The 13,710-nt window shown below is 46.4% G+C and overlaps 2 protein-coding genes and 1 long non-coding RNA gene across 3 annotated transcripts; 2 read left to right on the forward strand and 1 right to left on the reverse strand.

Moving 5' to 3' along the window:
* The first annotated feature begins 1,593 nt into the window (after positions 1-1,593).
* On the forward strand, positions 1,594-5,664 carry LOC130534834 (protein FAM124B). The gene is made up of 7 exons (XM_057049426.1): positions 1,594-2,164; positions 2,485-2,516; positions 2,609-2,818; positions 2,899-3,294; positions 3,371-3,567; positions 3,873-4,017; positions 4,430-5,664. The coding sequence occupies exons 1-7, from the start codon at positions 2,094-2,096 to the stop codon at positions 4,984-4,986; spliced, it is 1,608 nt and encodes a 535-aa protein (XP_056905406.1). The 5' UTR covers positions 1,594-2,093; the 3' UTR covers positions 4,987-5,664.
* A 25-nt stretch (positions 5,665-5,689) lies between these two features.
* mmp28 (matrix metallopeptidase 28) lies at positions 5,690-13,602 on the reverse strand. The gene is made up of 8 exons (XM_057049427.1): positions 13,363-13,602; positions 12,490-12,566; positions 11,626-11,801; positions 9,935-10,156; positions 8,794-9,039; positions 6,715-6,864; positions 6,431-6,598; positions 5,690-6,350 (listed from the first exon to the last, which is right to left on the reverse strand). Exons 1-8 carry the CDS (start codon positions 13,486-13,488, stop codon positions 5,959-5,961), a joined length of 1,557 nt encoding a protein of 518 aa, XP_056905407.1. The 5' UTR covers positions 13,489-13,602; the 3' UTR covers positions 5,690-5,958.
* Positions 7,469-8,545, forward strand: LOC130534839 (uncharacterized). The gene is made up of 2 exons (XR_008952975.1): positions 7,469-7,763; positions 7,921-8,545. It is a non-coding gene; the product is annotated as an uncharacterized LOC130534839 (long non-coding RNA).
* Positions 13,603-13,710: the final 108 nt, after the last annotated feature.

The raw sequence follows: 13,710 nt of genomic DNA on the forward strand, positions 1-13,710 counted from the left end.
ACCTTTAATCACCTGTGTGGAAAACTGAAATTACACGTGATGCAGTGATTCAGCACTTTCTATTTATCTTATTCAGGAATTTTGAATTTATTCTTAAACCATTGAGGTTTGTATCAGTCTGATTACTGTTCCATATTGTGTTCCATTTTAAATTCATAACAGTCTGGTTTTAAGCCACAGCATAGAACTCACACATATTCATTGACATCTCTAAGGCTGACGCATTGCTCCTTGGAATTTTAAATAATAACAATAATACTGGTTTTGGGACCTTGACTTGCCTAGTTTAAAATGATTTATCAGATGGACAGCAGTTTGGTTCATTTGGCTCTAGTCATTCCAATCGCTGACCCATTACTAAGGGGGTACCTCAGGGTGCAATTTTAAGCCCCATCCTCTTCACACCTTATATAAATAATGTATTTTCATTGTTATCAAACTGTTATTCTCATTTATACGCAGATGATACAATCTTATACTGAAATAGCCATAAAAAACCTGCAAGTTTCCTTCAGCATTCTCCAGACAGAATTTATTCATCTTAAACACACCCTGAACGCACAAATAACTGAATGGGTGCTGTTCCCAAATGATAACAATGTACGCCCTAAACATGGTTCCCAGATTGAGTCTCTGTACACAAATCTCTTGGCATTTGGATGGATGATAGACTTGCATTCAACTCCCTTAGCAATCAACTTGTTAAAAAAAACTTGTTTCCCTTTATCGAAACAAATCAAATTTTCCATTGTCGTCCATTCCAGAAAGAGATTAGCTGAAGCTGTTTTCATGCCCATTTTAGATTATGGTGCCATCATTTACATGCATGCTTCCACTGTTAAACCACTAGATGATATTTACTTTAGATTTATCACTGTACTCTGTAAAGCTCGGTTGGACCGACTGACCTCCCAGCTCAATGACGTGGCTCCCACATGCTTTTTATTCCTTTATAAGGCCCTCATTGGCAAACTTCCCAACTGCCTCTCTTCTCTTAATTGCTCAGCCCACTAACACTTACATCACCTGCTCAAGTTACTAGCTGCAACTTGAACAATCCCAGAATCTGCACTGAGCCGGGGCGATGTGCCATCTCTGCCATTGAACCCAACTGAATCAACTTCTCTCAGCCTTTCCAGAAGATGTGAAGGATGTTGAGGGTTTAGAACCGGAATAGGATTAAGATGTTTTTGAAGACAAAGCGAAGGATTCCCAAACTGGAGTGACACCAAAACACAAGCAGGTTTGCTTCAGCTATATTTGTAACAATATGAGTTTGGCTTTTTTGAAAATGAAGATGAGAATGTCGTGAAAAAAATCCTGGAAACTGGATTTAGCAGCTAAGCAAGTAAGTTGACGCACAACCCTTAACGCAGGGTCACTTATTTGAGGACGAGGATCTATTCCTCGCTCTCTCCTGGTGTTTTTGTAAGTTTGTGGAATCCATCTCTCGTGCAGGACATCAAAAAGTGAGACTGAGAAACTGAATCCTGCCCCAGATCCCCGTCCAGATGCGGAGCGTAATTTAACCACATGGTGATAGTTGTAAGGATGCAAAACTATGTGGTCAGATGTTTTAAAGCCTCTGGGAGCATGTTGTCATTGATCATTTGATATTTTCATTTGAACTCATGCTTTTACTACAGCTTCCAAAGGCTCTTCACAGTCATTTCCAGGCTTTATGAGAATCCTCCTTTCTTCCTCTCCTCCTCCTCCTCCTCTCTTTAATCCCGTGCTGCTCCTTTGTCTCATATTGTGACACCCTGGCCATCTGCTCCTGTTATTATGGACGGATTTACATCCAAACTGGCACATTCTGCTCTTCCCTTTCGCCCCGGCTGCGCTCTCCATAATCACTCCAACATGATTTAAGCTGAAACTTCCCTCTGGGTTTCTGGACCCTGTTTAATGCTCCCAACTTTTTGGTGTTAAACATGGGTTCTTGCTGACGTCACCGCCCCAATAAAGAGTCCATTTTTTTTGCACTTGAGAGAAACCGGGTGGCCAATTTCTCCCCGGACGTTGTGGTCTCCGGGCGAACCTTCCGTGCAGGAGGCCGGACCGGACCCACCGGGGTTCTGGGCCCGGTTGTTATGTTCCCGGGAGCGGCGTTGTTGAAGAGAAGCGAGGATGAATACCCGGATTCCGGAGCGGAAACAGCGGGGTGAGTCCGAACTTCTGCGTTAGCTGCGGGCTAACACCAACTAGCTCGTCAGAAACAAAAGACACAATGTGTCTAGTTCCGGGGGAAACCGCCGGAAAAATTGAATATGATGATTTAACTGTTGGAAGACGTTCACAGTCCACTTTAAGGACTGCGACTGTTGATTTCTTAGCGTTTTGGGGTAGCAATCGTTAGTTTTCCGGGTTGCCATGGTTACCCTTGGACGCAGGCTCGTCTGCACTCCCGCCGCCACAAGATGGAGACAGATGTTTGTGCTCTGTCTCCAGTGTAACGTTTTGGTTGCATTTGTGTGTTTTCAGATCCGACTGCAGCAGGATGCCGTCCTCTGGCTGTAAGAACACTCATATTTTGTTTTGTTTCAATGTTCTTTTCCCAAGAATGTAACATTTCCCCGCATCTTGTCACCTGTGTCTGTGACTCCAGCTGAGCTCAGGACGAGACAGACCATGCAGCAGGAGAAGCAGCAGCCCCACCGAATGCATCTGCATCTCCTGGCCAACCCTGGAGACTCTCTGCTGCTGCAACACACCCTGGACCATCTCATCCGCTGGCTCTACCCAAGCCTGCGCATTTTCCACGTGTCGGAGCGGGCCTCCTCATTCAGGACCTCCGCCCGCGCCTGTCCCACGGCAGGTAAATGGCGCTCCATAGCGTAGATTCACATCCAATTTAGGATAAGATCGTCTCTCTGATGTTGTCGTTGGGTGTGTTAGGCTACCCTTCCCTGGCCATCACGTTGTTCCTCCACGAGGTGTACGGAGAAGAGCGTATCCTCAAAGCGCTGGACTACTTTCAGCATCCGCCGTGGCAGTACCACCACACTGAGAGCTGTGGCAGGCAGCCGGGCGGGATCCCCCTCACCTCCGGCAGCTCTCTCAACGCTGCCCTGATACGGCCCTACCTGCTGCCCAGTAGAGACTTCTATAGTTTGGGTGCGGGGATGCCTGTGTGGGGGGTTCGCCCGGTGCACTGTGGAGGAGAGATCCTACGCCTGACGCTGTACAGTGGCTACGACAACTACGAGGATGCTGTGCACTTCTACGAGACGGTGCTACAGCGACAGGCGGAAGAGCAGAAGACGGGCTTCTGCTGGTTCACTCTGCACTGCGGTACATGTCACCGGCGGAGCTGCAGTTTTACTCTCCTCCTTATCTTAATGTTCCGATTTTCTTTACTTTGCCTCAGAGCCTGGGCTGTGCATGCAACTGGCGTTGAAGCAGTTGTCGCCGGGGGTCAGGGCGAAGCCGTGCAACTCAGCCGTGCTGCAGTTCAGGGTGGAAGAAATTGGCCAGCTGGTTCCGCTGTTGCCGAACCCCTGCAGCCCCATCAGCAACACACGCTGGCAGACAGAGGACCTGGATGGCAACAAGGTTCTCTTCCAAGTAAGAGCAGTGATAAATGTGCTTCTGATCATTAGACATACAGATTAATGACGGACATTTGGGTTATTTTTAACTATTCTGATCCACAGGAATATAAATAGATGTTATATTTTGGATTTGTTTTACTTGATAAGCAATTTTTAACTAAGGAATACAAGAAAAAAGACTGATTAAATATCTGACAGATTCATGGTTACCATGACAACCACATGCTAACATATGCTCTGTGTTAAGTATGTAAATGTCAGTGTTCTAAATCTCTGTTATAAGCCGTAATCCCCGTCTTCTTTCCTTCTGGGCCACAGGTGAAGCCCCCGGCTCAACCTGAGCGACCCCTGACCTGCGCGTTCCCGTTGACCTGCCCCAGCACGTCCTCCGCAGGAACGCAGCACAGGAGTTCAGGACAGGGACACGTTTTTTCTCCACGCAGCCTCGCAGCGCACGGGCAGGGTAGGCAGACGTGTGTTTACAGGCCGCCGGGGCCGACGCTGAGGAAATGCCAGTGTGATGAACACGGTTGTAATAAACGTCCCAGAAAAATCACATCTCAGACGAGCTGCCTGCAGATTCTCCAAAGGTCAAGGTGGACCGGCAAGATGTAAAAGTCCCAGAACATTAGAAGCATTATGTAACACTTGTACACAGAAGAGGTCAAATCCAAAGACGGAATTCTAACAATTCAATTGTTTTTCTGTCATTTAAATATCAACCCGTGGCCTTAATCCTCTTGGAAGTCTCCCGTCACAGCCAGTCTCTTCATTTCCCCTTATCCTCTTTCCTAGATTTGAAGGGTATCATTATACTATTTATTTTTTAGGAGGTAAATGTGGTATGTCGTAATTCAAGTGTGTTTGGCTTTTAGGAGTCCACGTGCCGCACGCTGAGCCTCTCCTCGACACGTTCCCTGGTGCAGCAGCAAGTCTGGAATCAGGCAGCTGCTCCAGTATCCCATCTGGGAGCTCCTCTTACTCCTCCCAGAACAGCAGTCCCTCGCCGTTCTCCACCACATCCACCAATACCAACTCCCTCCTCCGCCCCTCCATTACCAGATCGTTCTCCCACCTCCTCCTGGAAGAGGCTGAAGAGGAGACCAATGTGGACACGGGAGTCCCCGCCTCAGTCCAAAGCATTGCTCGCTCTGCCTCCACGGAGCTTTTGTTGGCTCCCAGCTCTGAGAGCCCTAAAGCCGTGGGGCCACCATTTACAGGGGGTCTATCTAAGGTGCTGATGGAGTGTTTACCACAAATTCAAATAGACCTACAGGGCTCAGCGAGGAAGTGCCCAAAAGTGGCCACGAGGGGCAAGGAGAGGCCGACTGAGGGCCCGGGACACGGGGCCTGCACAGAGAGCAGGACTATGGCTGAGCTTCTGTCGGCTCGTATGTACAGATACGAATCCGTGGATGAATTCTTCATTTAACAGTTAACGATATAAAGAGAATCAACTATCATGCAATAGGTGTCCCCAAGAGGACGAGGACATGGTCTACTCAGAGATTTGACTTTGATAAACACAAAAATCCCCCAATCTTGGTTTAATTAAGGGTCTAGAACCAGTTTTTATGGACTCTCTCGGTCTCTTTAATGTTGCACTTGAGCGCACTTGAAGTCATTTCTCTTCTAATATTTGTGTTTTAACGTGTATGTTGTCAAGTTTTGCAAAGACTTAAATAGTTTATTACACTAATTATTCTCACGAGAGCTCTAAATTTAATTGAAAAATATTTAATATTAGCGTATAAAAAGAGAGAATATCTGCAGTGATTTTACAGTATGTTGGATAAATCAAAGCCACAGTGCATTATTTAAATATGGTTCATGATCTAATAGCATTTATACATTTAAGTTAAGAGGAAATAGTAAAAAATGATAAACATAATCAATTACTTAATAGCTTTCCTTTAGATTAAAACCTGAGTAGCAGATAATTTAGATAAAAATGAGTTAGTGGGTGTGCAGACAAACAGTTTACAACAAACTCAAATGACTGGAAAAGAGGGAAAAATGGGCATCAACTTTGAGGCACATTTATGTGTTTGTTGATTGTTTAGTTTCATTGATACAGAAGTAAAAATAAAACTGCTGTTTATTAATTACACATCTTTTTCATATCGGACTCATGATTCAGCCTTCACAACATTTTAATTGCATTTTAATCACATTTGAACAAATGTAAATAGATTGGATTTACAGATGCGCTCGTCAGTACGGGGCGACAAACGTGACCTTTAGACCTCGTCTCTCCTTCACAAACGTCCTGGCAGCAGCTGGTGTGTTTGTGTGTTTACAGCGTTTCCTCGAAACACGGGGATGCCAGTGTTGTTGTCCTCTTTTGGGTGATTTTAGGGTGAAGTCATTGTTTTCCAGGACATCACCTATAATTATTACTCAGTTAAAGGATGTTATTACTCTGAGGACCGGTGCAGCCGGTCCAGCTCAGATCCTCAGCCCACTGGCCTTCTTGAGTGACTCGAACCTTTACTGGGTCGAATCTCCAAAACCTCTTCTCTCTGAAGAAGAACAGGCGTCCATCTGGGCGGGCCAGTGCCCCGTTTGTCCCCCAGGGCACGCCGGTCCAATCTGTCAGCCGGCGAGGGTAGTAATGCTCTTGAATCATGGTTCTGAGGTTCAGGACAAAATAGCGGGACCCCTTGAAGATGACCATGTGACCCAGAGGAGCGTAATAGAAGGCACAGTCGGGATGATGCGGGAGACCCAGGTCGGTGTTCTTCTTGGGGAAACCGGGATCCAGCACATCACCCGCATAGCGCCACATCCGCTTCCCTGTACGCCGTGGATAAAGAGGGTGATGTCACTAGTTGTGCTCTTTATAACTGGAGGGGAGTCACAATAATGAGCAGCACCTTTGAAGAAATACCACTTGAAGTCCAGTGGGGAGAAGGTAGCAGCCTCGATGGCTGTGGGGAGGTGGGACCAGCGCTGAAGGAGGGGCCGAGGACCACCAACACTCCCATCAGTGGACACCGTCCAGTACATGTTACCCCGGAACACAAATACTGTCTCATTCTGGTCTAAATGCAGATTAAAGGGGGAAAACAGGCTTCTTGTCCTTGATTTGTACAGATTCTCCAGATTCAGGTACCAATAACTGATGAACATAATGATAAAACCTCCATGTCAATCTCACCAATAGTGATGGCGTCAAAGACCCCCTGGCAGTAGAGAGGTTGACCTTTGCCCCGATGCTGGTTATGAAGCTCTGTAAACTCTAAATCCTGCAGGGTAGCATGCAAAACCTGTCCCAGCAGCCTCACGGGGTGACTGCTCAATGGTTTACCTGAGGGCAAGAACAGTTTATCATGAGGAACATGAGGCTGGGAAACACGGAAGCCTAAAGCACGTTTAAAACCGGAGATCGCCGGAAAGCAAACAGGAGAAGATAATGTTAACAATGACATGGTCCTTCACAGGATGGCGCTGGATTCATGTATACTGATGATTCACATGACAAAAAAAGGAAATGGAGACAAAACGTGCACTGGAGCATTAAGCATGTCCATTTTAATATTGAAGGGTAAAAACTTGCAACTCCCACGAAGCTTTAAAAGATGTGCGTGTGTGCGTGTGTGTTCACATTTACTACTTATTTGTAAAGTAGAGTCATTTTTGCTGGAACCCACAGTTTCAAAGGATCGTTGGGGTTAAGGTTGTAAGGTTGAGGTTAGGATAAAGATCAGGGAGTTAGTTAGGATGGTTAGGGTGTGAGATGGGTGAAGCAGCATGTCTAGAACAGTCCCCACAAAGATAGGGATGTGAGGATCTGTGTGTGTGTGTGTGTGTTTGTGTTAAGTGGAGCATCTCTGCAGTCATTTCAGATTCTTTTCCACATTTGCCAGTTTTATGTGGCCTGAGCAGGTAAATCACCGCAGGGCAGAATCACCTGACGCTAAATTACAGACAATAGCCATCTCTCATCTCGCTGTTAATTGAGCCACCCAGTGGAAAAGGTGGGTGGCATCCAGGAGAAACGCTGACGGATACGACGATGAGAGGAGAGTATCTGCCGAGAGCGAGCCGATGGAGCTCCTGGGATATTAAACAGGGAAGTTTACCGCCTGCCCCAGAGCTTCTGTTGAGCTCAGCTTCATGTCACGACGGATTTCTGTCAGAGGCAGCGATGCTGCAGACATGCTAACATTCCTGCAGTGTTGTGTCTTCACTTGCAGCTCCATATCGGTAAGGGAACGCCGCTCGCTGCTTTGGGTGCGACCATTCAGACAAGCGCTCTCGTGCAATTGTCGCCACCAGACGCGTGTGGAAACCTGTTTGTTACATGCCAGGAGAGACGCCGCGGTAAACACAGTCATGGGTGTTTGACCATGTTTGCCAACAGGGAACGCAAAAGTCGGCTGTTGTTTGTCGACGTCTAGCAGAGAGGGACTGTTGAAGGAGCCCGGAAGTTGTTTCACTCATCCGAGAGGATTACTCTTGACTTGGAGGAAGGAGAACCTTCCTGGAACACCAAATTCAATCATTCACACGCTATAAAATGTGGTGCAACATACGTTCAACACAGAACTGCATTTAATACTGTTCATAACAATGCTTGACTGTCCAGGCTGAGCAGATGAGGGTTGAAACATTGGTTTTAAGGTTGAGCTTAGGGCAGGCATGGGCAAACTAAGGCCCGGGGGCCACACGCGGCCCGTTAAACGTTTTAATCCGGCCCGCCAAACTTGAAAAATTAAATGAATAAACCTTGTTAATGTTAAATTTTCACTGCAATTCTGGTGTTTTCCCACTAGAAAAAAGACAGTCAGGAGGAGAGTGATGGTGATATCCTGAAGGATAACAGAACTTTCAGTGCTTTAAAATAGAAATGGTTATTAATTTTTTTTAAAAAGGCACATTTTATTCATTTGATTTTAAGTGTTTTAAGACTCATTCCAAAGTCATATATTTTGTTGTAATGCTTCTCTTCATTTTCATTTGAAATTAAAGCACATGTTTTCTCCATATCCCAAGATGTGTATTTTTTCTCCAATGAGGTGAGGTTACCAAAGCACTCCATCCATCCATCTGCTCCTGGTCCGGCCCCTTTGTCAAATGTTAGAACCCATTGTGGCCCACGAATCAAAATGTTTGCCCACCCCTGGCTTAGGGTCTAGGTTAGGGTTGGGCACTTGGTTGTGATGGTAAGGAGCTGGGCAATGTATTATATTGATGAAAGTCCTCACAAAGATAGAAGAACAAGTGTGTATCTTACCGTAGAGCTGTTGAACTGCAACGATGTCGTCCCAACTGGGCACGAGGCTGCGGCCCAGCTTCCTGTAGTAGGGGGACATGAGAGCGTGGCGGACGGGGGAGTGCTCCAGTCCCAGGGTGTGGCCGATCTCATGAGCCGCCACCATGAACAAGTTGTGGCCCTTGTATCCGTTGAGGGTCCACCTCTCTGCGCGGTCAAAGTGGGCCTCGCCTCGTCGAGGCAGGAAGGCGTGAGCCAGGGTTCCTCCTGAGGTTCAGGAGAGGCGAATGATGAATGACCACTCAATCAATCAGTCTCTCTATAGCTCATCTCATCTATCCTTAATTATCTATCTTATCATTATACACCACCACAAATAAGGGACAAATAAGTTCAGTGTTTTTTCCTATTTTACTAAAATGTTTCCTATGTTTGACCTGAGCTCCATGAGGTCACCTGACAAGGTTTTAAAGGCCAGATTAATGCCACACAGAGTTCTAGTAGCAGACACGTCTCATCACCAAGTGTTCAGTGGCTCAGGCCTTTATGGCTAAATAGCTGCATGTTTGGTCCAAGAAACACAGTTAATGGAGAGATAACCCAGCGGACATCTGTGCTTAGGTCTGATCGGTCCAAATTTGAGATTTCTGGTTCCACCTTTGTCTTTGTGCGAAGGAGAAAAGGTGAAGAGTTGGTCTCTACATGCTGGTTCCACCTTGAGGCATGGAGGAGGTGTGATGGTGAGGGGGTGCTTTCCCACGCACACGGAACCAGCACGAGAACCACAGCAGGACAATGACCCTAAACCCCCCTCCAGGGGTCACCGGACCTTAACCCTATTGAGATGGTTTGGGAGGAGATGGACCGCAGAGAAAAGGCAAAGGGGCCCAAAAGCGCCCAGCATCTCCTTCAAGATGGTTGGAAAACCATTTCAGGTGACCACCTCATGAAGCTCATCCAGAGATGGCCAACAGTGTCCAAAGCTCATTTTATTTTGAAGAATGTAAAACATGTTGTCCGGTTTTTTTTACACTTTTTCTTTGCTTCCTAAATTCCCATTTGTTCATTATTTCGATGCCTTCAGAGAGAATCTACAATGTAAAATAGAGGAACCCGTCCCAGCAGTGGCGTAACTGGGCGCGAACACGGTTTATACTCCAACCTGGACCATCAAAGGCGTTCCCCGTCCCGTCGTTGTGGTCCCCCTCGTAAAAAGCCAGCCGGATGTCTGCAGGACCTTCGCTGGCCTCGCGGAACACCAGGTTGGACACGTTGCTCCACAGCTGAAAGGCCGCGTGCACCACCAGCCGCACAGAGCTCAGCGGCAGGTGGCGCGGCCAGTTTATAATCTGGTAGGTCAGGTGACGCTTGTACCACTTCCTGTCTGGGGGAACATGGATGCAGAGCGTTGAGTAACTCATTCAGCTTCAGCCGTGTAAAAAATTGGAGGTTCAGAGAAACTACAGCCAAGAATGTGGAAGCTTAACGGCACCCTGAGGAAAAGGAGCATATCTGGATATCTGCAGCGATTAAGTGTGTGGAGTTTGTGGGACGGAATCTTTGGCTCCAGCTTGCACCAGCACACAGAAGCTTTAGTGTTTCTCACCGCTGGCACAAATGAGGTTTCAAATGTTTAAATGAGGCAACACAAATTCACCATTCAGGTCACAACAAGTACAAATAAAGAAGCATCCACATGCTGCTAGCTCATGGGAAATAGGTGGTCCCTAATTTAAAGTTTTTCATGTTAAAAAGCACAACTTGCTCAAAATCCTGGACTCTTTTATTCCTCACACAGGTGAGGTTTATCCATTTCTATATCCATATAACAGCACAACGTTCTTTCCAAAACAGACTGAGCCGTCTCTGAGGACCACAGAGGATCTAGGAAGTCGGATACACAAACATTCCCCGACTTCCCATATGGAAACAATTACCCTGACGCCTTCTATAGCTGCAGACTGGGCTGGGTGAGTTGATCAGATACGTAAGGAAGTGCTTGAGATGGTCTGATAAGCGCTGCCGGCACAGAGGTGATATTAACTTTGGGTCGTCTGGCACATGTGCAACTGTCACTGCGTATTTCTGAACGTTTTAAAAGGGTTTATGTTTATGTTTAATATGCAACCGTGGCGGCATGTCCCCGTAAATCCTTCCAAAACAATATTCGAGGCAGGATTCATGGTAAGCGTGGCGTGGCGCCACTACAGGCAAACCAAATTACACTAAAAGCATTTGTAATTCTAAAGTTTTAGTGACCAAACAGGCGCATCAAAGGGCACATTGAGTCTATCGCACGTTAACTTATTATCAAGTTGAGGTTTGTTAATAATTAAGAGTTAAAACATCAGAAAATATCACTGTTCAACTTCCTGGAAGTGAAGTTTATCCAAGGTGTGTTTGAATATTTCAGATCAGCTGACCTCAGGATGGACACCCCCCCAAATATTGCTCTGCTTCGGGACTATAATCATGACCTTTTACACCCAGAACATGCTGGAATCTGCCAAAACAATCCCTCATTTACCCGGTTTAATCAGTCAGGCACCAGCCCGCCACAGGTGAATGAATCCAGCGGGAGCCAACCTGTCAAGTACCGACACGTGGAGACGGCAGGAAATATCAGCCGCTTCTGCATTCCCTTGATATTAGCCAACCTCCTCAGAGGCGGGAAGGAATGCAGAGGATCCGCACGTCATCAGGAAGATCCCGAGAGGGCCGGAACACGTGGAGACATGGAGAAGACCCAGATGTGGAGGTTTAAACCCTCCAGTGCTTTAACAATCAGTTTGCTGTGGGGTTGTAGTGCGACTGGTTGGTGGAAAAGTTCTTCAGGAAACGGTCTCACAATACCTTGGGTCGCCGAACGGGCCTTACGGCGCTGTCGGGTAAAGGTGGCCTTTACCCTCTGGGCCCAGTTCTTCTGGCTGCCCTCGTCTGAGACCCCGCAGCGAGGCTCCGACATCTGCCTCAGGGTGGCGCTGTCCAGTCGGCCTGTGACGGGGAGTCTAGAGATCCTCTGGAAGTCGCTGCAGAGGGATCGAGTGTCATCAGCCTTCTAGGAATGATGAGTTAATACGAAAGACAGTTCTATGGGGATCTCCTCAGCCTGAAGCGGGTCAACTGGACTGCCTGCTGGGTGACCTTTCACCTCTCAGCCAAGAGGCTTCATCAGTTGTTACTCATGTCATTTTTTCTCTGCACTGGAAGAGAACTGGGAGGATGAAAGCGCCACCAGGACATCCACCAACTGAGGCGCCTTAATGAGAAGATGAGCGGCTGCATCCCATCATGGGCGCCACTCATACTGGTCTCGTGACGAGGCATCGAGCTCAATTCAAGGGAAAGCCTCCGGTTTTATCTTGTGCGTTAACTGGTTCCTGAGAGACCAACATGCCTAAAATCAGGAAAGCTGAGATAAAGCCGCCATTTATGGTCTTACTGGCTGCATCATTACCATTACAGACCAGCCTGAGGAGGCTCCAAACATCAGGTTATTATAGCAGCTCTTTGTCTGCCAACTGGGGAAGTATTTAAAAGGCTAATTCAAACAATGCAAAGATGACGCTACAATGTGATTAGGGGGTTGAGAAATAGTTCCCTAAAAACTAAAGTTGGGTAGGATTTAATATTTGTGGACTCTGGGAGGAAACATCCATACACATGGATTTATTATCATCAATTGCTGCTGGATGTCTTGGGTTCTTTCAGACCTACCTGATAGCTGAGTGAATCTCGTCTGCATTGTGGACGTGTGTGTCGTGGTGCAGGTAGCCGTATTTCTCTAGGAAGGTCTGGAATTGTCACAACAGTGATGCTTCAGCAAAAAACTACAGTAAAAACTAAAACCCACACACAGACACTAGTGCAATTTTGGATTATGTGTGTTGATATTAAAACAGTGAGTGTGTGTGTGTAACTATGTTCCAGATGGGCAGGAAAATCATTTTGCCAAAAAAAAAGAGATGCTTCTATTTAAACATGCCAGAAGGCGTTTCTGTCTGTAACAGCGATGTTATGGAAACACAATTAATTATATAGCAGCTCAGCTCATAAATGCCAACATAGAACACATTTGGATGACGCCATGCTGGCGAGAATCATTTTATTTTGAAAACAGGCAGTTCAGTAGAGAAATTTCATTCTTTGGTTGGTTACTATTGTCACAATTAAGCTTTTTAAAATATTTTTTTCCATTTTTGAACATACAGTATGTATGAGTAGTAATGCATGGTTAGGTAACATGGTAGGTTTCTTCATTCTCAAAGCTCATTGGCTTTGATCTTGGGTAATGAGCTTTGGAAGATCAAAGGTCAAAGTCCCCCTTGAATCCAGAATGACCCAAACTGAATGAGATCATTCACTGCTCATCATAAACACTGCCTGAAAATCTGATTAAAATGTCAATTTTGTCATTTTGCAAACAGTCGCATAATTTAAAAGGAATAATCAGTCAAAAATAAACATTTTCTTGGTAAAAGTCAGCCATTTCTCCTATAAATACCTTCTGTAAATAAACTTGAGAAAATTGGGACTGCATTTCTCTTGCACTCGCAATAAAGATGGTTAAATAACAAATCCTTTACGTACCTGCGGCTCCAGTTGGAGCGGAGATCCGGTGGTCGTCCCGGCGGAGACGAGGATGCTTACCATTAGGGCAAAAGTGGTGCTCATACCTGGCCTCGAGCCAGACCAGTCCGGAGGCTGGTAGCTCATCCCAGCAAAATTATCCCCACACCGCTCTCATGATGCATTCATGTGCACCCCGTACAACTCCATTACGCTCTGCTCTAGACGTTGGGAGCATGCGGCTGCTTGTAAACATCATCACTGCCTGTGAGGAATAATGGAGCTTATCCAAACACCAGTAGCCCCCCCCCAGCACCGCCCCCTTCTCTCTCCACACCCAGCAGAACTGGGCAGCTTCTTGTACTGTAG

Source organism: Takifugu flavidus, chromosome 12 (assembly GCF_003711565.1).
Source record: "Takifugu flavidus isolate HTHZ2018 chromosome 12, ASM371156v2, whole genome shotgun sequence".
Classification (NCBI taxonomy): Eukaryota; Metazoa; Chordata; class Actinopteri; order Tetraodontiformes; family Tetraodontidae; genus Takifugu; species Takifugu flavidus.